Source organism: Toxotes jaculatrix, chromosome 23, assembly GCF_017976425.1.
Source record: "Toxotes jaculatrix isolate fToxJac2 chromosome 23, fToxJac2.pri, whole genome shotgun sequence".
Classification (NCBI taxonomy): domain Eukaryota; kingdom Metazoa; phylum Chordata; class Actinopteri; family Toxotidae; genus Toxotes; species Toxotes jaculatrix.
In genome coordinates, this window is record NC_054416.1 from 943669 (window position 1) to 970609 (window position 26941).

Sequence of the window (26941 nt, forward strand, 5' to 3'; positions counted from 1 at the left end):
GATGAAAGTTATTTACCTGGATCAGCAACATGCCACAGTGTTTTTCCACCTCAGCTCCACAAACACAAAGTACCGCACACCAACTGGTTCTTTAATAATATAACATAATATAATATAATATAATATAATATAATATAATATAATATAATATAATATTATATTATATTATATTATATTATATTATATTATATTATATTATAAAATGAGAAGTAAACCATGAAATAAGTGAAAGTCAGAGCTGTGGTCTTTGCTGAAAAGGATCAGATCAGAGTTTATTTGTTCAGTAACAGGTTGGACGCTGCTGTTTGATCGTGTGTGATTTCACCACCAACAGTTAATCACTGACTAAAATAAGTGTTCGGGCCCTGGGTGGAGCTGACAGATCACAGCTGCGGGGGAAGAAGATTTCATCACTCAGGAAGTCAGCATGTGACTCGGAAGTGAGCCAGCCCCCCCTTCTGTGTTATGTTCAGGAGCCTGTTCCAAAACAGGAAATTACAACTTTCCAAAGTGAAAACCTGAACACTTGAGGGGAAAAAATTCTTTCTTTATCGGACATTTTCGGCTCCAGCATCAGAAAATGACCGCAGCGTCTCTGTGCTTTGATTCATTCACGTTTAATCGCCGGGCAGCGGGTGTGTTTGTGCGCGGAGGAGACGAAAGGGGCGGGATTGAACGCAGTGAACGCAGCACCGTGACGCGGTTCAGCTGATAGTTTGTGAATGAAGCCGCGTCGTCGCGTGAAGCTGCTGCTGCGACTCTCACGCGTTTTCTTCTTCTCTGTTTAACTTCAGTTTTTACAGCGGGGAAAGTTTTTCTGTGGGGATGTTCCGTCACCTGCTCCTGCTCTCTGCTCTGCTGTCATGTTGTCCAGGTGAGTGTGTGTGTGTGTCTGTCTGTCTGTGTCTGTCTGTGTCTGTCTGTGTCTGTGTCTGTGTCTGTCTCTGTCTCTGTGTCTGTCTGTCTGTGTGTCTGTCTGTCTGTGTCTGTCTGTGTCTGTGTGTGTCTGTCTCTGTGTCTGTGTCTGATAAACTCTGAACTGGGCTGTGCGAAGCTAATGCTAATGCTACCAGCCAACACCAGTGTGAATATAGTGTTTGTAACCATCTGCGTCTCTGCTGTCCTACTGTCCCTCACCCTGAGGACAGAACTTTATTTGACACTTTGTGGAGTAGATGAACCTTTGACTCGTTTATGCAGAGACATGTTTGTGACATTTTGTTTGCTGGAGATTGTGAGACAGTGAAATTGTGTCCTGCAGCGTGTTCAGATAGAAATTCACTCAGTGGAAGATTTTCACCTGCTCAACCTGTAAAGGACGAGGAACTGCAGCCTGTCGGCCAAATGTTCCTCCTGTCTTTGCTTTGCAGTTCTCGATGGTTGAGATTCCTCTGACATTCCTGAGGGACGTCTCCTGTCTCCGTGCAGGAACGCTGGATGTTGGCAGTCACAGCAGTATCGACGCCTTTGTTCTCTGCCGCCCGTGTGTGGTGCTGTCTTTCCTGCTACCTTTGATACTTTTCCCAGTTGCAGCACATGCAGTGTCAAGGTTACACAAACAATTAACCCGTCTGCTTCACTTTAGTTCACTTTAGTTCACTTCGGTTCACTTCGGTTCAGGGAAAGTACCAGATTGCGAAAGTGGCAGAAATCTGCGTCATTCCATTCAGACCTGGATGTTTCTGAGAGAGTGTGTTTTGATCTGGCCGGTTGGAAAGACGCATGAACAGATACGAGTCTGAACTGAACACTGTCAGACTATAAAAACAAAAAGGATAAAACATGTAAAACAGGCAAAGCACGCAGAGAGAGAGAGAAAACTCCAGGAACATGGAATCAGGTCATCAGGCCATGAAACGCTGGAAGATCCTCATCTGCCACCGATAATCAGACCAGGGCAGAAACTCAGTGTTTGATGTTTTTCTTTTTTTCCAAGGTGAATCCTCAGCGCAGGGTCCACCAGAGACGGTGCAGGGTCCACCAGAGACGGTGCAGGGTCCACCAGAGATGGTGCAGGGTCCACCAGAGACGGTGCAGGCCTTCGTGGGTGGAGACATCATCCTGCCCTGCACTTTCAACATCACTGCCAGCGGTGACGTGCCCACGGTGGAGTGGTCGAAGGACGGCTTGGAGCCCAACGTCGTCTTCCTGTACCGCGATGGCTGCGAGACTCATGAGATGAAGAATCCGGCCTTTGAGCACAGGACGAGCTTCGTCATGAAGAATCTGAAAGACGGAGACATCTCGTTAAGGATCTCCAACGTGCAGCTGTCTGATGCCGGGACGTACCAGTGCATGAGGCTCCCGAAGGACGCCCCTCGAGACAAAACCACGGTGAAGCTTGTTGTGGGTACGTCCAGTCGAGCCTGTTTGTAGACACTCAGCTTGGTGCCAGGTCCAGCTTGAGTCACTCAGGTGGAACCAGCCCGGTCTGTTTGAACCTGATCCTGATTGGACCAGGACCAAGCATGCCTGAGCTCATTCCACATTCCTCTGGGAGCTCTCCCAGGAACGTCAGACAGTTACAGCTGCATTCTCCCAGCAGGTCGGGTGTGGTTCAGAACCAGTTAGGTCCTGAGGCCTGTTTCCATTCACAGCGTCTCAGAGGTAAAAACCATTCACAGGTACCTGTCTGTGCTCTTTGTGTTCATAGTTGCAGTTTCGGAGCCCAAACTGTCAGTGGTTTCAGCTGAGGGTGGAGAAGTGACTCTGCAGTGTGAGGCAACCTGTTGGCTGCCAGAGCCGGAGATCAGGTTTCAGGACGATCAGGGAGAGCTCATCCAGGCCGAGGACCCGAAAAGAGACGGAAATACCAGTGCATGTTTCACCGTGACACGAAGAGCGACTCTCCAACCTACGGCAACCAGCAGGTTCAGATTTCATTTTTATATTATATTATATTAGATTTTTATAAAAAAAAATATAAGAAACAAAGAAATGTGTGATTTCCAAACTCACTGAACTGGAGCTTTACCTGACGTCTGTCTTCATCACAGGGTCACCTGCACAGTTCAACAGCCGGGGTTCAACCAGTCCAGGGCCACAGAAATCCTCATAGCAGGTATACTGAAGCTGTGACAGCACACCTGTGCAGCTGGACGGGGCCACAGGGATGGGGGCCACAGGGACGGGGCCACAGCAGCTGATGAGACCGCTGTCATTAAACTCACTGTCATAACTTCATTTATTACCATGAAAATATAAAACATTAAATACACAAATTATAATTATCTCTGAGAGTGGAGGACGACCGTCATCAGCCTAACGTCGCCCCCCTGTGGTTTGTATGGTGCTTATGAAATATCAGATAATGTGTCAGCACAATGTTCCCTGTGGTTTCAGGGGGCTACACGTGGTCCACCATTGTCATCGCTGTGGTAGTGAGTCTTTTAACAGGACTGGCATGTGGAGCAGTTGCCTGGTGGAAATGTGGTAAACATGGTAAGTCTGTATAAGCAGACCAGCTCCGTCTGTGGCGTCACCACGACAAAGTCTGACCAGCTAAGAAACCTGTGCAGTCACATGATCAGATCGCTTTCAGACAAACTGCGTCATCTGTTAGCTCCCTGCATCTCAGCTGAGTCACAGGCAGGTGCTCGTGTTTGATTCTTGTTCTGGGGCTCGGTGCAGTTTTTGCTGCTGGTGAAACTGAACTGAGGTGCGAGTGCACCTGAAGTCGAACCTGTGCACACACCTGCAGCAGGTACGGTCGCTCAGAGTCGCAGCAGCAGGAGCGAACCTTCGTTTTAACTCACCTGGTTTGTGTAAAACTCGTCCGATTAGCCGACTGCTCGGTGCTGGTTTCTTGTCCTGTCTGACTTTGTGATGTTGCCACATTCTCAGATCCCAGAAATTCATCTGGTGAGTGAGGAGAGAGATGTGATAACCTGTGATCACCTGTGGCTGAACCTGCAGAAGATCCAAGCTGTGAGAAACTTTTCTAACAACATGTCGTTGTTTGTCTTCACAGCAGCAAAGAAAGAAAAGCTGCCGGTGAGCAGGCAGCAATCAGATCAAAGCACAGTCAGTGATGCCTCAGAAAGAAAGAGTCTCCTGAATCAGAGAGACACAGTGGACAACCTGGACAACGCAAACAAAGAGCAGCTGATCAGAGAGTTGGATGACCTCAGGTCAAAGCTTTGTGAGAAAGATAAGATCATCCACAGGCTCCAGCAGCAGCCCAGCCCTCAGCTGAGTCCTGTTGTTTGTCAGCAGGACCAGCCAACACTTGTCCCCACACCCTCAATGGAACCCTCTGAACTCTCTGGCAGCCGTGAGTCCAACGTCTTCACCAATCACCACAGTTCAGCATCAACAGGCTCAAGCAACAGGAACCCTCCTGAATCTGCCCCCTTACCCCGGAGCAAGTGTCCGAAACCTCGTCTGCAAAGGCAAAACAGTAACCCAGCACCTGCCCGCTCCGTCCAAAGAAGTCATCATCACAACAGCAGCCCAGATGTTTTTCCAGAGTGTTTTACTCCAGTCAGCACCTCGGAGAAAAAACGAGTCCATATTAGTCGTTCCATGAGCGAGTCCTGTGCTCGGCCTGATCCAAACCACGCCAAGCATCAGCGCAGATGTTCTTTAGGGTTTCAGCCATCAGCCCTGACTAACAACCGCTACGATGTGCTGGCAGATTTGACAGAAGAGTCTGACCGGTGGTGAGGAGCACACACCAAGGTTCAGTTCCTGAAACTTGGGAGAATAAAACCAAACGTGTGTTTGGTTCCGTGTGTGGCAGCGTTTTTAAAACCCTTTTTATAGGTCTGGTTGTTGATAAGTAAATAAGCTCTCTCTGTCCTTCATCCCTCCTTTTTTTAAGAATATCTCACGTAACCTACAGCTGGAGGCGGGTTTTGTTATTGTTTTTGTTTTTGTTTACTCCCAGTGTTCATGTGATAAACACATACGTGTGTTCATTTAAACAAACATGGGCTGAGAAGCCTCTTGGCACCGAGTGTCACCCGGTTTGTAGCGGTCACAGATAACGTGGCTTCCATCGAACAGCTTCATGCAGAGCGTGTTCACGTGAAGCGTCTGCAGCACGAAGCGTCCGCTCTTCACTACTTTTTACTTATTTCTATTTAAACTAATTAACTTTAACTTCATCTTTAAAAGTTTTGCACATAGTAAAGTTTTACATTGGGATTTGATGTCTGGGGTTGTACATAGTGGCTCCTTTATTTAAAACACTTTTGTATTTGTGATAAATTGTTATTTTTACATTTTGATGAAATGTTTATATAAATTGTAAATGGTCTTATTTATGTTTTTAAGCTGGGCTTTTTGTGGCCACATCACTCTGATACCAAATAAAGCTCTTTCTCGGTTTATGTGCTCGCTTCCTTCATAGAAGTGTGTGGAGACAGATCGGGGGCGCCCCCTGGTGGCTCAGTAGTGACTCTGCACCTGTTCTGTGAGAATCTGAACAGACCAGGTGTTAATCTGCCTTCTCTGACCCAGTGTTGTTTGTTCCAGCTGTGTTTGAAAGGCATTCTGGGACAGGTAGGACAACTGCACATGAAGAAGAGAAAGGTGAGTACCGGGGAACAATTAGCAAAGAGCCAGCTGTTTCCCTCAGCAGCTGGTAGAGACCAAACACAGAGCTAAAACAGAAGGAACGCTGGACGGACACCCATCAGGTGGACTCAGAGACCACTTCCATGTCTGCTGGATGTGGAAACATGCAGCTGTTTGTTTTCCAGTCAGCTGCTGCAGGTTGGTTGTGTAATTACATCGAAGGGAGTTTGTTTTACGCAGCTTTAGTTTTTCTTCATCTTGAAGCAGATCTTCTTTCTGCAGCTGCCATGACACCGAGCAGAGGGACGTATGTGAGGGTGGAGCTTGTCGGGGAGGAAGTGCAGAGATCGGTCTGTCTGTCCGTCAGTCTGCGGGGGGGCAGGATGCAGCTAACACCTCTCTGCCTGATGCTGTGTGAGTACTCTGACTTTTCTCTGCTTTATAGAAAATGATCTTTCTTTTTCAAACAGCTCAGTGTCTCACGCTGTCCACACATCAGACATCACTGATTAGTGTTTCACTCACTGTCTCATTCAGCTTTTCAGTTATTTTTCTACTTTTCTTTCTTTTCCTGTTCATCTCATCATCTTTTCTTGCCCCTCCATTGTATTCTACCTTTCATTTCTTACCTTTCCAATTTGTTTTTGTCTTTTTGAGCTTTTTCATTTCAACTTTTCTTCATATTTTCCTCCACGTTCATGTCATGTCGTTTACTTTCCACTTCCCATTCTTTTGTTCCCTCGTTTTGCTTCTTTCTCTTCCTGTCCTTTAATTTTTTCTTGTTTGCTCTTTTTTCTGTTTTTTTTCTTTTATTTCTTCCCCTCTCTCCTCCCTCTCTCCCTCTTTTCTCCCCTCCCTCCTCCCCCTGCAGCCTGTCTTCAGGTGAGCCCTGACCGGTCTCAGTTCTTCAGGTACGACACCATCTCTCTGAGCTGTGAGGATGGGTTGAACTCCACCGGCTGGAAGGTGAAGAGGAAAACGTTGGAGGGGGGGGTCAGACCCTGCTCCTCCGGCTGGGGCTCCATCTCCTCGGGCTCCACGTGCATCATTGGAAACATCTACCCGTCAGACAGCGGGACGTACTGGTGCGAGTCTGTGGACGGGGAGCAGAGCAACAGTGTCAGCATCACCATCACTGGTACGTCACACAACACGGGGAACTCGTGGTGAGTCGAAGGTTGTTCCTGCTTGGAGTTTTACTGAAAGCTGCATCTCATGAGTCAAACTTTACATCAGAACCACAAAGTGGGTTTGAGATGTGTCAGAAAATCAGTTTGAAGAAAACAAAGTGTTGGATGAAAACACACGATAAAAGAAAATGTTTCTTTCTTTTGTGAAGATCGTTCTGTGATCCTGGAAAGTCCTGTCCTCCCTGTGTCGGAGGGAGCTGCCGTGACTCTGCGCTGCAAAGCTGAGACCAAGTCCCCCGACCACGTGTTTAACTTCTTTAAGGACGACCACCTCATTGGCAGCAGCGCCACAGGAGAGGTGACCATTCACAGCGCTAACAAATCTGATGAAGGACTCTACAAGTGCAGCATCTCTGGAGGCCAAGAATCGACCACCAGCTGGCTGTCTGTCGACGGTGAGAGAAACAGTCCACAGCTGTGTCACTGTAACTACGCCGGGGTGTGTCAGTACGCCGTGACATCACTGCTGGGCGTGGTTACAGGTACAACACACGGAGAGAAGCTCCTGCTCTTCGGCCTGGTATTCAGTGTACCATATATATATATTATATTCCAGAGTTCAAACACATGTGAAGGAAATAATGAAATCTGAAAGTTTCTTTATCTTTTTCTTTTTTTTGTATCTTCACAGCGTCACTTCCATCTTCACCTTCACCTCCACCTCCACCTTCACCTTCAGCTTCAGCTCCTCCTGCAGCTTCATGTTCAGTTTCTGTCCCCAGACTGATGTGTCACCTGCTGGTGGGCGTTCCTTACCTACTGTCCACCATCTTGCTAGGGCTCATATACAGGGACAGGAAGAGAGGTAGGTGAACGCTCCGGCCTTTCTTCTCCGAGCTTATTTCAGGAAATGAAATCACCTCCTACAACATCTTTCAACCCTTTAACCAAAACTGTTGCCCAAGAAAAGAAAGTCAGGTGTCGACTGAACATTTCAGTGGTTATATGGAGATGATGTGAACTTTAAAGAGGAGCCATCTTAGAATCATGAGAAGCAGCCTGAGGTTGGAGATTAGAGGTAAACTCCAGCATTGCAACATGTGAAACGTGTGTGTGCGGGCGGCTGTGTGAGAAATGAATCAGACTCTGGACTGAAACAGGATGAAGTTGAGTAAAGTTCTGATTATTGCTGATAATCACTAAGACATGTTCACTTCTTCACGCAGCAGCTCAGACACTTGCAGAGAGAAGAGGCAGCAGCGACGTCATCATGGAAGTTGCTGTATAGCTCGACAAACCAGAAGCAAGCGGCCAAGAAACTGTGCGTCGCTGCACCACAGGAGTTTTTACAAGCATCAGCTGATGTATCTGCTGTGTTGGATGTTTGAAAGCAGCAGGTCCAGCAGCAGAGATTGTAGTAAAAAGACTTTCCAAAGCCGTGTTACCTCTCAGCTGTAATGAACTTGCCATGGTCACGAAGTGCTGACAGAATATGAACGACCGTTACCGCACTTCCTGTCCTCTTTCCTCCTCAGAAATATCAGAAATATCTTTGTGTGGTTTCAGTTCCACCAGCCTGGACGACTAAACAGGTCGTCTGTCATTGCCCACTAAAAGGTGCAGACAGGTGACAGGTGAAAGGAAAAGCCAGCGTTCTCAGTGAGGCGCTGGGCTAGAGTCTCTGGACTCTACTGGAGCGATGTTTGGATGATGGTGGTGGACAGTGCTGCCCAAAATCTCCCATCGATCTGAAGTCTGTAGCATGTGACCCCTCATCATCCACTCATTCTCCAGGTTTTTCTTTTAATATGTCACCGTGTGTTTAAGAGCATTACAAAAAGAACTGCTCTGACTCCTCTGTGGTCAGTGCTCAGGTCAGAGAATTATCTTCATTAAACGTAGTCAGCATCAGGTTTTGATGTGCATCAAACTCTGAACAGTCACGACTGAATAACAGGGTGGGACAGTGTATGCAGGTGTTGAATGGTAACAGATTCTATTGTATAATTCTTGTGTTAAATAATGCTGTTGAGTGTGAAAAGGAAGTGGAGGCACCAAGATGTCATGAGACTCGTTTGTGGTTTGGTCTTCTAACTTTTTTTCTTCATGAAAACGTGTGCGAGGTGTGAAGTTTTAGCTCAGTGGTTTTTTTTTTCTTCTGACATCTGAGATGCACATGTGAAACAAATAACTTCTGTAAATAACATTTCAGTTTTATTCTTTTCTCACTCTCTAATTCTTCCATAATATAAATGTTACTTTACGTTACAAACAGGAAAAGCTCAAACCTTTTACCAATTGTCAGTGATTTAGTGAAGCGGCCCTCTGTGCCTGTGTGGTCGGCTGCGGTGACATTAAATGTACTGAAACTAGGTGAGTGTTGTTTATCAGAAGTGGAAAGAAAGAGGATGCTGTGCCCTTTAAAGCCCACAAACAGGCCAACAGTTAAAAATGTCAGATTTCTACTGAAAAAGATGAACTAGAGTAACTATACTGGAAACAGTACAGAAATCACAGACTGTAATTCAACATGAAAAAGCACAATGATGGCAGAATGTATGTTTCCTGTTCGCCCCGATGGAGCGATCACGTTTGAACATGCAGGTAAAGATAGAAACGCTCAGGCAGAGGCAGCAACAGGTGGGAACACACAGGTAGACAAGGAAGCTGCAACTACACAAATACTGTACACAGACCGGAGTTAAACATGGAAATAATATTCACACAGAGAAGCAGAACGAGCACAGACTCTCACTGCAGCCATCTGAGAGATGGATGTCAGAGCCCTGCAAGTCAAGAGAAATTTGAAAAATAGGTTTTATACTTTTTTATACAAATAGCTTTTATCACTGTACAGTGCAGCAGTAAATAGCAGTCGTCCATAGAAGGTTCGTGAAGGGTTTAAAAGGAGGGAAGAGCAGATGAGCAGCAAACCGACTGGGCCTGAGAGCCATTCAGTCATTTATACAGTAAAACAGTGCAGAGCTTAAAACACACAAAGACACAAGGATAAGGTAACAACGTTTGTCTGTCATGTAAACCCACTGAGGACCTCCAGTGGACAGAGTAAAGCACTACAGTACATGATAAGAAGATGCAGCTTCATTAGTCTCACAATGGAAACTGCATCTGTCACAGTAGCAAAGAGTCAGATTCACACGGGATTTACAGAGAATCAAAAATATTTAAACACTCTAGATAAGATTTACTGTAGAAAATAAAAACTATGAACAAAATGAAAGCTGTACAGTGCTGAACCACTGTACACAGTGTGGGCACAGTATAGACAGAGACTGAGCCCCTTAATCTATAAAAACTCACCCACTATTACAGACACAGAAAACATGACACAGTCAGAAATTACATCATTTCATCATTATTGCACCGTCACCTCAGGATTTTAGGATCCTGCCTCAGAAACACCAACAATACAAAAGTGAGAAACATTTAAATAGTAAACAGACATCACAAAGTTCAGTTATTAAAACCTGATTGGTCACAGAAACACGAGTCTGTTATCTCCCTGATGTTGATGCATGAGCACCGAGATTAGTAGTGTTTTCACAGACTCTTCAGAAAAAAAGCTCATCATCACAATGATTAAAACATTTGATTTAGAAATAAAAGAAAATAATAAGAATAATAATGATGTAAAAACCAGGCTGCGGGACCAGTGTTAGTGTTAGAACCTATCACCACCGTCACAGTGTTTCCTCAGGACTGTGACGAGACGTTCAGTCTGTAAACCTCAGCTCAGCACTGACAGGTCACTTCTCTGGTCGCAGCCTCTCAGCTGACTTCCTGTGTTTCACTGTTCTGTGAAATGATTTTCAGTTTTAGCATGATGGTAATAATCAGGTGGTAAACATCATTTCAAATCTCGTTTCAAAGACGTGGGAAGTGACTTACATGTAAAATGTGGGTTGATGATGAAAAGCAAAGACAGAAGCAACAGAGACGCAGTAACAGCTCCAGTACAGATTCTCTGAGCATCTAAAAGAGGAAGAGATGTTGAGTTTAAAGTCAGAATTTTTCTAGCAAACATGAAAAATGAGCTTTGAAGAGAAAGAATCTAGAAACTGAGCTCATTCTTTTACCTGAACGAACCGTCATCAAGACTTTGTCTCTTTGTTTCTCTTCTGCTTTAGTCACATCTGTAAACAACAACAGAAAAAAGTCAGAAAGGTTTGATAAAGTCTTTCACATGTTGTTACGACAGACTTTTATTTGCAGACACCAAACAGATGTGTAACTTCCTGTCACGTCCATGTTTGACTGGTTGAGACTGATGGTTCTGTTCTATCTTCTGTCGACAGAACAGTTTCAAACAGAACGGAGAACGTTCAGAAAAGCTCCAAGATGAAGCCTCTGATGTGTGTGTGTGTGTGTGTGTGGTGTTTAAAGTTACTTACTAAGAGTCACGTTCATACACTTTCTGCGATCACTGCCCCGTTTAATACAACAGTGGTACTGTCCAGCATCCAACATCATCACTCTGGAGAGTCTGAGTGAGGCCTTCTGTTTGTCAGGCCGAGTTAATCTGCCTTCGTATTTGGGAGAGATGTTTTCATGTCCATGACTCAAAGTATAAATCTCGTCGCCTTTATTCCACTCCAGTGTGTCATCTTTCATATCCACCTTGAACTTAGGGACACATGGGAGATCCACGTCACTGCCGACCTCGGCATTTACAGTCTGAACCTCCTGAAACTGCTCTGGATGAAGGGGGAAGTCATTCTCACCCGTCTGACCTGTGATAGAGAGATCACAGGAAATATACAGTACAGAGAAGCAGACCTGAGACATGTCAGTGTGGACAGTGTGGAACCAGGTCCAACAGCGTTCAGTTCAGTCCAAATATGACTCTCAAACGTCTCCACCAACCTCATCTGTTGGCTTCTACCATGAACGTCCTTAGACCCTAACCTTTAACCACCCAAACCCGAACCCAGAGCCTGACCTAAACCCAGTCCTAATCCTAACCCCAACCCTAAACACACACACACACACACAGCTGAGGATACTCACGGGCTGCCTTTGGCTGTGTATTCTCCAGACCTTTAACAAAGGCTGAAACAAAAGAGACATTTCAACAAACTCATGAATGTGGACACTTTGGACAGAAACACCAGTCAGAGTAAACAGGTCACGTGAGTCAAACTGTAGTAAGAATAATAGTATTTATTTAGATTAGCTTCAGTGTGGCTCAGCCTGCTCCTCAGCCCCGCCCCCGCTCGTTTTTCGTTTTCACTTTCACTCTAAATTTTTTATGTTTCATTGAAATCTTTAAGTTTGATAAACAGTCCCAGTCACTCTCACCAGCAGATATAGAAAACACTGACATTTCTGTTTCCTGATCTCACTCAACGAGGCGACCAGCACGCGCGTCCATGAAAAGTAAAGACTTACCATAAACTACTAACAGGAACACAGCGCCAAGCGCCACTTTGACCTTGAATTTCATTTGTGATTTGCGCGACCCTCGGTCAGCTCCTGACAGGACGACGGTATGTTCGGTTTCCTGAAGGCAAAACCCCACACCTGCCCGCGTGCTCCCGGGAGGACTAAAAGAACAGGGTTTTTGCTTTGCTTGTCTGGAAGCTGAGGAGCAGGAGTCTCGTGACTTCTGTAGTCTCGTCTGTCGTATGTCCGGAGTTACCTTTCTGTCGTCAGAGTTCCGGGTTGAGGATGCGGTGGACCTGTCTGAACGGTCTGACTCAGCCTCAGAGAAAGCCTGGAGGCATCAGCGCAGGATGGAGCTCCCCTCCCTCTGCCTCTTCATGAGTAAGACTCTGCTTTGTTCAGATATTCCACCATCACCTGTCTCTTTTGTGTAGCTGTGATTTGACATCATCTCCATCCACTGGTCAGATGCTCCAACTAAAACCTCTTCTTCTTCCACTCTGACTCTGCAGCAGACGTTTTGTTCTCCAGCTGATCTTCTTCTTTTTGTTTTTAAATGTGGATCTAAGGAAACTCTTCCCCTCCTGCTCAGGGTCCAGTTTTAAAATGAAAATGTTCTGTTCTCAGTCTTTGGCTGCTGTTGGCTTCTGCTCTCTCTCTCTCTCTCTCTCTCTCTCTCTCTCTCTCTCTCTCTCTCTCTCTCACTTCCTTTCTGTTCACATTTATTTGAATGTATTGATTTGATTTGAATCTATATTATCAAAAGCTTCTCAAAGATTTTGACCTTAAACATTTTTCAGCCATCGAACCTCCACCTGCTCCGACCACAGCGACCATGAGCAGATTCTGTAGAAAGAAACCATTTTAAAATTCTGAGACACGTTTGCTGAAGTCGACCTTTGTAAACTGTATTTTCCTACATTGAAATTTCAGAGAAGTCACTGGGAACTTAATGTCAGCTGAACAGAGTTTGAGGCTGTTGAAATTAAAATGAACAGCTAATTAAAATGTGGATGCTCTCTGTGATCAGCAGGGACAGCAGACAGGAGAAGTGCTGCGACGGGAAGTGTGGCTGTTGTTTTGGTTTTTCGTTCAGGCGTTGAGCTGTCTGAGGTTTCTGCTAACGATGACGACGAAGCGTCGATGTTACTTTGTGGTGTTGAAAACTTGACAGCATTCAGCATCCTGTCGCTCCAGAGACACTGTGCTGATGACTGGAACTGGTTTCACCTGAAAAACTGTTTCCCAGAAACCTTTTCAGAAAGTGATGGCGTGCTCTGGAAGCCCGACCTTAAAAAACCTGATCACACCAGAGTTAAATGAGAAAATAGATTTTTTCTGTAATTTGTGTCAAATGCTGCAACATTGGCTCTAATGTTCAAGACATGATGACTAATAAATCTGACTTTTAGTTTCTCAAAACAAACTAATCGTATGTTTGCATGTTAAATGCTTTAACATGTAGTGGAAGACGACCTCATTCTGATGCTTGTACCTTCATATCTGTCACTTCCTGTCTGAACCCACAGCAGCCACACTGAGTGCCCGTCCTGACAGGTCTCAGTTCTTCCGGTATGAGACGCTGTCTCTGAGCTGTGCTGTGCCAGGAAACTTCAGCGGCTGGACGCTGAGGAGAAACACCTCCTCCGGGTCGCTTCATTCGTGTGAGGTCAACTGGGGTCGCCGAAACGGCTCCTCCTGCATCAATCGCAGCGTCTATTCAACGGATTCTGGACTCTACTGGTGCGAGTCCGAGCACGGGGAGTGCAGCAACGTCCTCAGCATCACAGTGAACAGTAAGCCCAGCTGAAGACGTGCACGTCCAGTCTTTGACCAAGTGGAAACACTAAATACCCTCAACTGCCAGTTTATTAGAAACACCAGCTAAAACAAAGTCAGTCTAATACAACAGCACTGGCACAGAGAATACTGTGACTGCAGACAGCTCTGTGTTAGACGTGCATCCATATGTGTGTGTGTGAAACATCATCTTGTCATTGCTTTGCTAAATTTCTGCGACCATAGTTTGTCCTTGTGTATTTCAGGTGGTGTCGTGATCCTGGAGAGTCCGGCACTTCCTGTGACGGAGGGAGATAAAGTGACGCTTCGCTGTTCCTACAAGGAAAGATATGGGGAGAAGTCGACGTCAGATTTCAATGCTACTTTCTATAAAAATGGTGTTTTCATTGGGATTCAGCCTGAAGGACAGTTGGTCCTTCCAGCGGTGTCCATGTCTGACGAAGGCTTCTACAAGTGTCAACACCCGTTAAAAGGAGAGTCACCGCAGAGTCTGCTGTCTGTCAGAGGTGACGGTGATGTTCTTCTCTTTAAATACAGTACAGTGATGGATCGTCCGTTCCACGGTCTCATAGTCCAGACGTGTCTCTGAGACAAAGCTGTTCTACAGGCAGAAAGTTCATCTCATTGTCTGAGTTAAAACTCAATAGTTGAAGATGATTATGCACAATTAGATTCTCCACAATCAACAGTTCATGGGCACAAATGCATCCTTCTTCTTGAAATACTTGCAAAGCAGCTTCTAACTGTTCGACTTGACTGCTGCTTTTTGATTTATTTCCTTCAACGTAGAAATGAAACTTGAGAAGGAAGCTGAGGTCCAGACAAAGCACAAAGACTCACTGGTTTGAGTTTTGCGAGTCTCTGGGTTTAGTTCCTCGACATTTACATGCAAGCGGCTTAGCGGCTAACCACCTCACAGCATACAGGACTTTTTTAGGCAGGACTGCTCACAGTGTATTTGAAACACACAGCACCATGTGATGGATGGGTCTTTGTGTTTACTTGTTTGTGTGATGTTTGGATCAAAGCAGAACAGTTGATCTGATGTTTCTTCCTCACAGACAGAGCTCAGCCTAAAGACGTCCCGACCACTCCTCCGGTCATGTCTCCGGACAGGCTGCTGTGCATCGTCCTGCTGTTTGTCCTCTACACTGCTGCAACCATACTGTGCTTTTACATGTACCGAAGGCGGGCTCGAGGTAAGAGCACCTCTGAAATCCTGAAGATAATGATAGAATACACCGAATCCTGTATCCTCTGTTGGTCTGATCATTCAGACAGTAAAATCCCATCATCTGTTGTCATTCACAGTTATTTTAATGTATACAATCAGAAGTTTGTCACTTCTGCCTGGTGACTAAAGCAGGGTAGGAGTTTTGTTCCCAATGTAAAGAACTCTTTAAAACAGTTTGGAAAAAAAAGTAAAAAGACTTTCTCCTCTTTGCTTCCTGCAGCTCGAGCGGACGCTAAAAGGAGAACTTCAGATCATGTCGAAGAGGAATGATGAGTCCTGTTTTCTGAATAGTGAACTCTGACCCACTGAAGGAGCAACAACAGCTCAGGAACATTGTCAGTCTTCTGCTTTTTGATTCTGTTCTCGTGTTTTCTTTTTTGTTCTTCCTTAAATTGTATTAGAGCTTTTTAAAATTATTTAAAACCAGTACTTGGCCACTGGATGTCACTATTTTAATTTAGTTTTAAGTGCATTTTAAATCAGTGAACAAAAATATATTGAAATTTGCTGTATCTAGGAAATCTGTTGTCTTCTTGCCAATCTAAACTCCAGTGAACCGGCAGCCTCACAGCCTCCAGTGGCATTTACCCACAGAGAGAGGGCGCCATTGAGTCACTAAACCTTCATGCCTTAAGGCAAATAGAATCTCAACCTGAACCAACTCTGTCTCATAAACACAAAACATTCTGCACAAGAAACTTATGTAAATTCTGTTTAATAACTGGATCAATATTCCTCCGTAAAACCCTGAAGCTCTGAACAGTGAACTGGTCACAGTGACAATGTTTCCACACAGTATCAGAGTCTTTACTGAGTAAATCATCCAGGATGATTTCAGTACTGAGGTGTGGACACTGGATGTCACCATTTCCAGTTTCAAACACTCGAAACCACTGAACCCAGTAACAGTAAAATGAAATTTACTGAGCACCTGCGTCCAAACCTTTGCTTAATGTAAAAGCTCTTATTACTCTGTCACTTTGTTCCTAACAGAGCCGTAAAACAGGAGGGTTAATGGGAAGGCTGGCCACACGGACACAGCTGGTAAAGACTATAAAGATTTAATAAATCAATTTAATTTTTATGAAATAGGTTCTACACTGAAAACCTGATTCAATGATGTGATAAAACAAACTGATCTGAGTTTTTCTCAGAGGCAGCTGCAGTACATGCTGAACACAAATATACTAACAGACACTATGAATAATAATAATTATTATTATTATCTATGTCTGACCATTTACCCAGAGATTTGCTTTTACTTCATTAGATATTTCACTTTTTTATAAAAAAAAAAAAATAACGTGACAAATAAATATTAAAATCTTTTAAATTCATGATCAATTCAAGATTAATTTTCACTTTACATGTGCAGGTCCTCAGGCTGAAGGCTCCAGGCTCAGCATGTGAATATAATGAACTGGAACGTTTTTCGTTTTCAGCTCCACACACACGGCTGCTCTGAGGAAACATCGTTACCTGATCTGTGGCTCTGTCCTCGAGAGGGAAGATCTAGTTTTTAACCCTTTTGGCCATTTTGGTTAATATTATTCAGCATTTTAATAAATAAATAACCACAAATATTACCATTTAACTACCACGTGGATCTAATACATTCCCTGGTTCCACCCTGATGGGTTTAATCCTCCACAGTCCCAAGAGAAAACCCACAGAAACCAAGAAGAACATGCAAACCATGTCAGCAGATGGACCGGACACCTGCTGTTTTCATGTTTTTGAACAAGACTAAAAGTTAGCAGTTAGCATGTTAGCAAAAAAATCAATAAATTTAAAAAAACAGGGAAACAGCAAATCCCAACATCAGAGACCAGAAATCAACTAATGGATTGATGGACTATCTAATGCAGCTGTGGTGGATGACTGGAAAATAAGATAATGACCTACAGGGTTCAGTCCCAGACACGGATCAACAAACTCCTGTTCTTCCTTGTGTTAGTATTTAAAGGGAAGTGAAAAGGTGTAAAACATTTATTTCGTCCACTGAAATGAAAGCAGGTGGATTCACACAGATACAACAGTAGTTTCATGGTAATGGTGCCAGTCACAAGGTCCCTGCCTGTTATTTCCCACAGCAGGTCATTTTCAGTTCACTGAACCAGTTCGAAGCTTCTACATTTAAGTTTTCTGTGAAAAGTGTCTGGGAAAAACATTTTAATTTGAAAATGATTCATTTGATGATTTACCAAAGAAAAAACATTCACATCCTGTCTTGGTTTTTAAAAAGTGTTTCTTCAACATCTGTGTTACATAAAATATCATTTTAAAGACTTCATTTCATTTTGCAGCAGTATAAAAAAGATTTAGGCCTCAGATGTTTATACGTTTCATAATCAGTAAACTGTTTACACATTGTTGACTCATTGTTGACTCAGTAGATCTTTCTAAAGGTGGAAAGAGGAATTCCCTGTTCGGTCAGATATTTAACTGGTAGATTTCGTTAAACAAATTCTTTGTGTAGGATCAATACCTGTGATTCATGCTGACAGGCTGTAACCCACAGAAATGATCATTATCATCATTTAAAGCTGCACCTTCACAACGTCTGTTTAAACAATGAAAGAAATGGATGTCAGATGAGTCACTCATAGTTACAAACCCACCTGGAATGAGCAGATAGACACTGGACAGTCAGTGGCATGAGGACACTGCTCTGTGTCCACCTTTCTCTGTGTTCATCTTTCAGTTTGGTTCCACAACATGTCCGTTCACGCTGATTTAAGATTTTCACACTGTGGCACTAACTGTTTAGAACTGATTCAGTTCTGATCAGCAGTGTTATGCAGAGACTTGGCAGCTCGACTTTTCCCTAAAACTTCTGCTGTAAATTTTTTCTTCTCTGTTGTTTCCATTGAAATCTGTGGTTGTCTGGTCTTGAGTCCTTGTTTTGTCCTCGGTACGTTTCCCTGCTGTTGAAGAGAAGGTTTGTTTGTTTGTTTGTTTGAATTCAAAAAGGAAAAAAGGAAGTGAAAACATTTTATTATGCATATACAGAATCTGTGTTTCAGGGTCATTGAGTTCGACCGGTGCTGCCCAAGCTGAAAAAAAATCCCTGTTTCTGGTTTCGTGAAAAGTCCATAAACATGACTCAGAGACATGACTTACAGGGGAGTTTGTCTCTGTAGTGAAAAGTATTAAAATATTTTTGGGTTTTACCAGTTTGTGTTAGAACCATGATCACTAAACAAACACACACTGCTGCATCTTCACTGTAGACTGACGCACAATAGGATCCTACAGCATGAAAAGATCAAGACCAACAACACATTAGAGCAGAGCTCCAGATCCACACAGATATAAAAATATACGACTGAGAAATGTGTGTAAATCAGTGTAAAGGTCTGTACTGTACCATCATGGAATAAAGGCCCTTCAGTCATTAGACGCAGCAGCATTCTGCTGTGGGTCAAAGGGAACTGGGACAGTGACTGTAAGGTCTAATCATGATGTAGATACAGAGACTGGGTGAGTCTGAACAGTCTCTGGGAGGAGCTGGGAGGAGCTATGACCTCATTGTTTTGTTTGTAACCTTGGTGATGGCTGCCGGCGTCATCACACTGGACCAATGAGCAAGCACTGGGTTAGAGGGCGGAACATCTGTCTCCAGGTGTGGCAACAACACACACACACACGGACCAGAGCAGCCTCACCTGACAGGTTTATCACAGAGCGGAGCAAAGGGCTCAGTGTCTGAGACAACGAGGTGAGTTGACACTGATTTATAATGTGACAGAACGTCTGATGTAGTTCTGCTTTTTAGACATATTTTCTTTTTCTCTCTACATGTTTAAAGTTAAATCAGCTGTTGGAAATCCTCAAGCAAAGACTCACCCTGTCTCATCCTGTCGTGTCAAGCATCAAGCAGCAGGAAATGGAAATCCTCAAGCAAAGAACAAATGCTGTGGTTGGGGTTAGCATCACGGTTCAGTATCAGCGTCTGTAACGGTGCGTTTGTGTTTCTTTCCTCTGAGCCTCTGTGGCGGCACTTCCTGTGTGATGGTGACGTCTGTGTGAAACATCAGTTTTATCTGCACAACAACATTTCTCACTGTTACACGCTGACTGAGTTTAAACATTTAAATTCAGATATTTGTGGACTGAAACTGAAAATAAGAAAAAAAACAGGAAACAGTAAAACCCAACATGCAAACATGGTCCAGAAAAACATCAATCATTTTTCAGTTTAAAAAAATCTTCTAACAGACTCGTCTGTCTTCTGTTAGAATCAAAGTTGTAGGTGTAGGACCAGCATGCACCTGGGACTGAGTGTTTAAATAAATGTTACAGCCTGTGAAATAACATCAGAAAAAAATGGAACAATCTTTTCCAGTCTCCGTGTCCTGTAGAGTTTGTCGTGAACCAAACCCATGATGTAAAAATAACATCAACAACAAAGCAGCCTTTCAGACGAAGGTCAAGCCACTGATGTCATTAAATTACTGCAATTATCTCATGGATGTTTGTCTTAGCACTGCAGTCGGTCTTTATTCACCATGTTATCTTCATGCTGCTTCTTCTTCTGCTGATAGACAAACCGACTGCCTGGTGGCTGCATCACACTCACCCACAGTTTCCTGCTATGATTTCATTTCCAGGTCCAAATGTGTGAAGAGCTCGTTGGTGCAAGATGTGTTTGCGTTTGTGACTCTGACTTCTTTTTACTTTCACCCATCTGATAAAGAAATCAACAGAAAAATAAGGTTTGACAATTTTATAATCAGTTTATCATCTTTGTTTGTTAAAGCACAAATATCAGGATGCTTGTTGCTTTTCTCTGCACTTTGGGTCAGTTCATTCAAGTTCATTCATTCATTTTTCATTCATTAACTAAAAGATTATTGGATTGATCAAAAAACAACCAACAGTCGAATCTGATGATGAAATAACCCAGTTCCCACTTTGTGAAATAACTGCATCTGTCTTTCATAACAATGAGATTAACTGCACTTTGTTGTGAACTCAGATCTTTATAATCCAATCATCCATTTAATAAATAACAGCTACAATATTCAAAATTCATATGATAAAACTTCCAAGTAACCTACAGTCCTGCAGTGTTGGGTTTAGCCTGATGGCTCAGATGTTTATAAAGCACGTAGCTGAATGATGCAGCTCATGAAAACGCTGCTGCTTTCAGCTGTGATGGGTGACGGACAGGCCACGGCTGTGGGACTGGTAGGGACTTACTGTGGTTTCAGGATGTTGGCTCAGCCTTTGATGGATTTACCAGGGAAGTTCTGGGTCTTTTCAGTTTGACAGGTGCAGAAATAATGAAGCTTCTGTGTTTAAAGACTGAATTTCAATTTGTTTTTCTCATGAAAATGAGCTTTTCTGCTGTGTGGAGGGGAAAGCACCAGAATTACACTCCCTTAGTTTCAGCTGAGTTTCATCAGAAAGCAGCATGAGGGGTGGAATCAGTGATACTGACCCGATACCAATACTAAAACTAAATGTGTTTGGAAAAACAGAATTACTAAAATATCCATATTTTAATATGACAATCGATTCTAGAACATAAATATCTGCTGGCAACAGATTTATCACACGGTCACTTTCTTCCACTGTCCTTTCTCTAAAGGATTCATCTGATCCGTGGAGCTGCCTCCCTGAACCGGGGAACACCTGCCTTCAGTCTGACGTCAGCTGTACACCTGGAAAAGTCGGGTGAGTGACGCACGGACGTATAGACACCTGTTAGCGCTGCTCTAACTCACAGATCCATGGTATTTACTGTCGGAGTCTGATTGGAACAGATCCTAATCAATGATCAATCGATGCTCTGATTGTTGTACTGTGTGTGTATCACTGAATCTTAAATAAACTCTAAGTTTAGGAAAACCGGTCCAGACCCGGAGCAGTGTTCACACACACACCGGCGACCTGAGCTGAGAAAGGCAGCTGCTGTTACAAAGCTACGGAAGAGGATTAGGGACAAAGGAAAATTAGAATTCAGACTTCAAATTCATAATTCAGGTGTGATGAGACAGTTTGTTTCTATGATACCGAACCAGGGAAAACACCGAAACTTCTGGCTCGAACTTTCACTAAAAATAAAACCACACTGAATCATCTAAAAAAAAAAAAAAAAAAAAAACCCGATGACTAACCATACAGGCTCGTGACCTCCTGACCACTTCCGCTGTTTACATAGAAAACCCCAGAGACGGGGACACGTCAACACGTAAAAATCCATGACGTCATACGTATTTAAGACGTTCACACAGATCAGAGTCTCATTCATTCGTTCAGTCGTACTGCGACGGACGGGGAGCTGTTACCGTCTGTTACCGTCTTTCATGTGTCCGGTCACAGAGAGGTTTATGGGGCTCGGTTTCGGTGTTTCCTCCTGGACTTTACTCCTCAGCTCGGCTCTCTTCCTCTGGACTTCCGCTGAAGGTAAAACCGATACGTTACCGCTTTATTCGCTAGCATCAGAGTCAGTGTTTTCACAGTAACGTTAACCTGCACCTCAGTGTCGCCAGGTTTAATATTAAATATTAAGCCGAATTAGTTGTGAACAATCCCTGTTTGATATGTGCCACTGAATGTACTGACTGCTGCCAATGAAAGACTTTAATACTGAGGAAAACTTTAAAACCTGATGATTCTCGGGCAAGTTCGGCAGAAAGGAGCGGACTTTTCCCCTGATGGGTTTATGGACGTGTAATATTTGGTGTTTACATCATACTGGACCTAAAAACGTGTGTAAGCTGCAGTCAGCCTAAACACTGAGCGAGTTCACTGCTGTTGATGCTGCTTTAACAGACCAGTGAACGGATGCAGCTGTGGCACAGCTGTGTCTCAGATTCCTACAACACAAACTTTCACAGCTGGATGAATATGAGATGAACATGGTCCCATGTTTCTCAGAGTTACTGAGGTTGTGTTGTTTATTTCATTTGATAACAAGCACTGATTCATGACTCATGAATCATGACTTAGCTGGATCAATCAGCTGGCTCATGGATGACTCATCTGGATGTTGTATTATTTATATTTTGACAGAGCTGTGGGACACAAACATCTCAAACTGTCTGAGACGTTTCCTGAGTTATCAGCTGGATTTCTTTCTGCTCTCTCAGTATCAGGCAGCTGTTGAACGTCTCAGATCACTGATCAGCCTCAAAGTCTCTCGTTCTAAAAATAACCAGGACGTGAAAATGAAGATTTGTTTGATGTGACTTGACTAAGATCATCTAATTTTCCTGCATTTCTCAGGTCAGCCTCGGCTGATCAGTCCAGCTGAGCCAATCATCGCTGCCCCGGGTGATGATGTCATCCTGCCATGCTACCTAGTGCCCCCGTTCGACGTCCATCGGTTTACCGTGGAGTGGTCGAAGCCCGACCTCAAGCCTGACCCCTCGGATCGGCTGAGCCGGGTTGAGTACGTGCACCTGTACCGGGACAGGCGAGAGGTCTTAGACATGAAGCTCCGGTCGTACCTCAGCAGGACGGCGCTGTTCAGAGACGACCTGAAGCACGGAAACATATCACTCATGATCAGGAACGTAACGTCTGAAGACGAAGGGAGATACAAGTGTTTCATCCCAAAGTTAGCGAGTCCAGTGAAGGAGTCCATCGTTCGCCTGGTTGTTGGTGAGTAAATTTGTTTAGATGTTTATGATCCACATCAGATTTACCATTGATATTTTTAATATTAAAGACAGGTAATAACATCTGAGCAAAACCAGACATGTGGAGACGTCACATTCAGCAAAGTTGTCCTTTATCTGTACTGGATGAAAATTAGAACAAAATTACACGTCTTTATAATTTCAGATGTGTTTGTCAGTGACTTTTTTGTCACTGTTGTCCTTCTACAGCTGCTTGTTTTGAATGTTGTGTTGTAAATCTTTGTAAACCATTGTGTGTCTCTAGATCCAAACTTGGTAAAAACCTGGACCACAGAGACGCCGCCTCATCCCAGAGATCTCCAGATTCCAGATCCTGAAGACGAGACGGACGGCGAAGGTGAGAAAATGCTCCACAAAAACACGCAGAGTAAAGAATTTCCAGCCTTTTCAGTGTCTCATTCATGTTTGTGTGTATTTGAGTGACTGTAGCCGTCGTCTGTGTTTAATTCTTTCACATCAGATATTCAGAGCAGTAGCAGCAGGTGGGTCGTACCTGTGGCTTCCTGCGTCGTGCTGTGTCTGGCTGCTGCCGCCGGAGTCTGTGGATACTTTTTCATACAACAGCGTAAAGAAACTGATGTAAGTCAGAAATACAGAGGAAATACTGTGACTTTTCATAGATTCAAACTTTCTGACTGATTGTTCAACCTCTGTTCATCGTCCATCCAGGGTGTGAAGTACGACATCGCCCCAAAAAACCCAAGTCCAGCATAGACGCCTGCTGAGTCACCATTAATAGGATCGCTCTGCATCAGAGTTAGACTTTTACTTCCTGTGGACAGGAGAACGCCAAACTGCTTCATGAGTTACAGTGACTCTTCATTAGGAAACATGAAATGACCTCAGAGCCAAGATGGACCAGAAAGACAGAAGACGTTCGGTTTAATGCAGGCTTCATCGCCGGGCTCTCACCTGTCCACTTCCCCACAGCAGGATAAAGGTTATCATCAGCATTTTATGAGAAATTACCACGATTAGAAGAATCTGACTGCACAAGAGGTGGTCACATGACCCGCACCGCTGGTCCCTGTGGATAAGAGGACGACACGAAAAGTCTGCAGGCAGACATTTGTCTCAAATGTGCTTTATTTTTTGAAACATTACAGCTGTCCGTCATGTATGTTGTATGTGTGTAGTTTTGTTGTGATGCATTAAATTAGCTCTCACTACTTAAATTATTAAAGATTTCTAAAGATATTTGTACAAACCTTTTGCACTTTACTGTCAGATGTTTGTCTGAGGTAACGTTACTGTCAGATGAACATGATGATGACACCAAATAAAGTTTATGGTCAAACGCCTGCTGTGTGTTGACGTCACTGTGCTTTGACTTTAGTGTATCTGCTGTCTGTCCGTCTGTCTGTCTGTCTGTCCGTCTGTCTGTCTGTCTGTCTCTGTCTGTCCGTCCGTCCATCCGTCCATCCGTCCGTCTGTCTGTCTGTGTAAAGGTGAAGTTTAACGTGTGCGTCAGCTCGAACCTCGTCCTGTGAGATAACATTCAGTAGGTGAAGATCTGGCTTCACCTCGTTCAGATAAACACTCAACATTTCTGACTTTCAGCTTTAAAGGAGGCGTTCAGGTCACCGCGTCCACCTGAGTTATTCTACAACCCGAAAAATATCTGGTTTAACTTAGAAAGAAACTAACACTACAACAAGAGAGAGGGGGGATTACTCACACACACACACACACACTCAGTATCAGCAGGTCTCAGTCAGTTAAGTGACCGCTGGGTTGGGCTGCACCACGCCTCACAGCTGCCTGTTTATCACAGGCCTCAGTTTCCTGCTGTAACTGATTAGCTTTCACTTATTGAAGCATAAAACTGCCTCTTTGCTGCTTTTCTCTGTTTTAAATCATCACTGATTAAACCTTTGGCTGTGATGATGGCAAACAGGAAAGCACCTTTCATATTCAGTTTCCTTCTAACAGGGGTTTGGTGACCTGTGGGACTTGCAGGGACTTCCTGTCTCACTGGCTCAGCCTGTGCTGGATCTCCCTAAATTTCTGGTTACGATGGTTTCTTTGATTTGAGTTTAGTTTCTGATCATGAACGTGTCGTGTCTGCTGAGCCACAGATGATGATGAGAGGTCACTGTGTTTCTTCAGACCTCTGAGGTCCTCTTTGCTGTGTCATGCTGAAGGCAGCTCTTCAGTCATCTGTTTATCATCTGATTGTTGTCACGACCTGAAAGGTTTGTTAGTTTGTGTTAAACAGATGAAACGCTGGAATCATCTGATCTGTCTGCTTCCTCCTGTGAGACGACTGACCTCTCACCTCTCACTGAGCTTTAATAAATAAAGTCTGGTCACTGACTGAACCCAAATCTAAACCTGAGTTAACTAACATTAACAGGAGTTGTGAACAGACACACACCTCTGATCCAGTGGATCGGTTCCTCACCTGCAGTTTTTATGGTGTGTTTTTAAAGCCTGTGAGATCAAGTTTAATTATTTATTCACAATTAAATTAAAAAAAAAGATAGAAAGATATGTTTTGACAACAGAGCTCTTCCTTTTTCCATGAACTCTGAACCATGAGCTAACAGCAGCATGTTCAGCTGACGGTCAGCACTCAGCTTAGTCACAAGTAGTTTTCCACTAAAAACAATCTGACATAAGACAAACCACATAACACGTTCAGTGGATCCATCACCACCTTCTGTTAGTCCATGTTAAACCTCAAAAGCAACAAGAAAACAATAAAAACATGTAAAAACTGGACTGAAAAACAAAAATGATATTTTTGACTGATGCTCTGATGTTTGAAGCTGTCACCTTCATAAAACCATTCATCAAAAAAGACTGATTGATTGGCAGATTGATCGAGTGCAGTGAATCTGAGCTGGGAGCTGATTGATGTGTAAATCTGCTTGTTTGTCACAGGCTACAGGTCTGAACAGGTATTTCACCAGACCTCAGACCTCATGTGATGGAGCCTCATCCTTCCTGACCGTCGGTGAGTTTCCATGGTGGACAATAATTATCTGAAATTCACAAACTGACCGTTTTAATGTTTGTTGTTTTGTTTTTCAGATTTCATTGGAACCTTCTAAACCTGATCCTGATCCACAGACTTCAGGTCAGGTGGAAATATCTGGGAGTCAGTGTGGATCTGAACGTCAGAGCAGTCATTCAGGAAACTTTGTCCTGTGTGTGGCTCCCTCTAGTGTAAAGCTCTCACTGAGGATGTGAAGAGGAGTTCTTCTTTAGCTTCCTGCCCCAAAGGAAATAAAATGTGCATCTATAACACTGAAGTGAATAATGATTTCCCACAGGAGGATTCAGGGTGACTGGACCATAAGTGACTCAGTGATGAAGAGACGGACTGCTGGATGTCGTCTGAGGTTTGGTATCAGCTCTTCTTCTTCTTCACTCCTTCTCCAGAGTGAGTGAACTTCACGGTGAGCGGATCTCTCCCCGCGTTGCTCCGGATTCGAGGAGAGATCCGACTTCCCAGCTGTACCTGAACGTCGCATCAGAGCCTCGAATGAGCTGTCCGTGGTGCTGAACGTGCTGTGGACGCGGGGACGCTCGTGGGTGGGTGGCGGTGGGCGGCGTGATGACGTCACAGAAGAGAAAAGGCGCCCCTGTCAAAGATCGTTTGTTTTTGACAGATGAAGAAAAAGATTTCAGGCTGATTGTTTTTCTTCAGGTGACTGAGTTTAATGTTTAAATGAGACACAGACAAATTCAACGCGATTCAAAGCAGCTTCACACAAAGAGCTTACAAAAACAAAGAGCTCTCACTCTGCTTCTGTTTCCAGGAACTAAAATAACACGGAGCTCCTGTGAAATGGTTTTTAAAGAGTCATGATGGAGGAGAAACATTCGGTGCCGGTGAAATGGGAACTTTTATCAAACCTCTGCAGTAAATTCTGTTCACCGGTCAGCACAGTACCGGACCGAGCACCGGGTCCGGACGGTTCCCCAGAACCTGAACTACTGCACACCCAGCTTCCACACATGGACATGGACAGGTGAGCAACATCAGCAGTTTCCAGAGGCTTTTTTTTTAAAGAACAGAAAAGCAGCTGACTGAAACCACTGATCCATCTTCATACGAGACGATCTCTGTCTCCCCCCCCCCACCCCCCTCCCCCTCCCTCCCTCCCTCCCTCAGACTGAAAATAGATCCAGCTGGGTTTGGTCTGGTCCTCAGATCGTCGGCTTCTGTCTCCTCCGCCGATTTTGACCAAAAT

At 44.0% G+C, this 26941-nt stretch overlaps 4 protein-coding genes across 6 annotated transcripts; all 4 read left to right on the forward strand.

The window, feature by feature from the left end:
- Nucleotides 1–698: 698 nt before the first annotated feature.
- Nucleotides 699–5323, forward strand: LOC121177358 (butyrophilin subfamily 1 member A1-like). Of its 2 annotated transcripts, XM_041031662.1 has the most exons (7): nucleotides 699–874; nucleotides 1937–1967; nucleotides 2010–2350; nucleotides 2654–2870; nucleotides 2997–3061; nucleotides 3343–3441; nucleotides 3971–5323. In XM_041031662.1, the coding sequence occupies exons 1-7, from the start codon at nucleotides 826–828 to the stop codon at nucleotides 4663–4665; spliced, it is 1497 nt and encodes a 498-aa protein (XP_040887596.1). In that variant the 5' UTR covers nucleotides 699–825; the 3' UTR covers nucleotides 4666–5323. The 2 variants fall into 2 exon arrangements, with proteins under 2 accessions (XP_040887596.1, XP_040887595.1); XM_041031661.1 differs by having other exon boundaries at nucleotides 1937–2350.
- A 576-nt stretch (nucleotides 5324–5899) lies between these two features.
- On the forward strand, nucleotides 5900–9022 carry LOC121177403 (Fc receptor-like protein 5). Its single transcript, XM_041031734.1, has 5 exons — nucleotides 5900–5934; nucleotides 6392–6658; nucleotides 6860–7105; nucleotides 7342–7515; nucleotides 7877–9022. The coding sequence occupies exons 1-5, from the start codon at nucleotides 5904–5906 to the stop codon at nucleotides 7936–7938; spliced, it is 780 nt and encodes a 259-aa protein (XP_040887668.1). The 5' UTR covers nucleotides 5900–5903; the 3' UTR covers nucleotides 7939–9022.
- A 3321-nt stretch (nucleotides 9023–12343) lies between these two features.
- Nucleotides 12344–15513, forward strand: LOC121177404 (Fc receptor-like protein 5). 2 transcript variants are annotated; one of them, XM_041031736.1, is made up of 5 exons: nucleotides 12344–12434; nucleotides 13583–13849; nucleotides 14099–14359; nucleotides 14915–15052; nucleotides 15308–15513. In XM_041031736.1, exons 1-5 carry the CDS (start codon nucleotides 12404–12406, stop codon nucleotides 15355–15357), a joined length of 747 nt encoding a protein of 248 aa, XP_040887670.1. In that variant the 5' UTR covers nucleotides 12344–12403; the 3' UTR covers nucleotides 15358–15513. The 2 variants fall into 2 exon arrangements, with proteins under 2 accessions (XP_040887670.1, XP_040887669.1); XM_041031735.1 differs by having other exon boundaries at nucleotides 14919–15052.
- Nucleotides 15514–18548: 3035 nt separating this feature from the next.
- LOC121177454 lies at nucleotides 18549–24040 on the forward strand. The gene is made up of 8 exons (XM_041031784.1): nucleotides 18549–18553; nucleotides 18713–18808; nucleotides 19701–19805; nucleotides 20684–20769; nucleotides 22324–22701; nucleotides 22984–23076; nucleotides 23200–23318; nucleotides 23409–24040. Exons 1-8 carry the CDS (start codon nucleotides 18549–18551, stop codon nucleotides 23451–23453), a joined length of 927 nt encoding a protein of 308 aa, XP_040887718.1. The 3' UTR covers nucleotides 23454–24040.
- Nucleotides 24041–26941: the final 2901 nt, after the last annotated feature.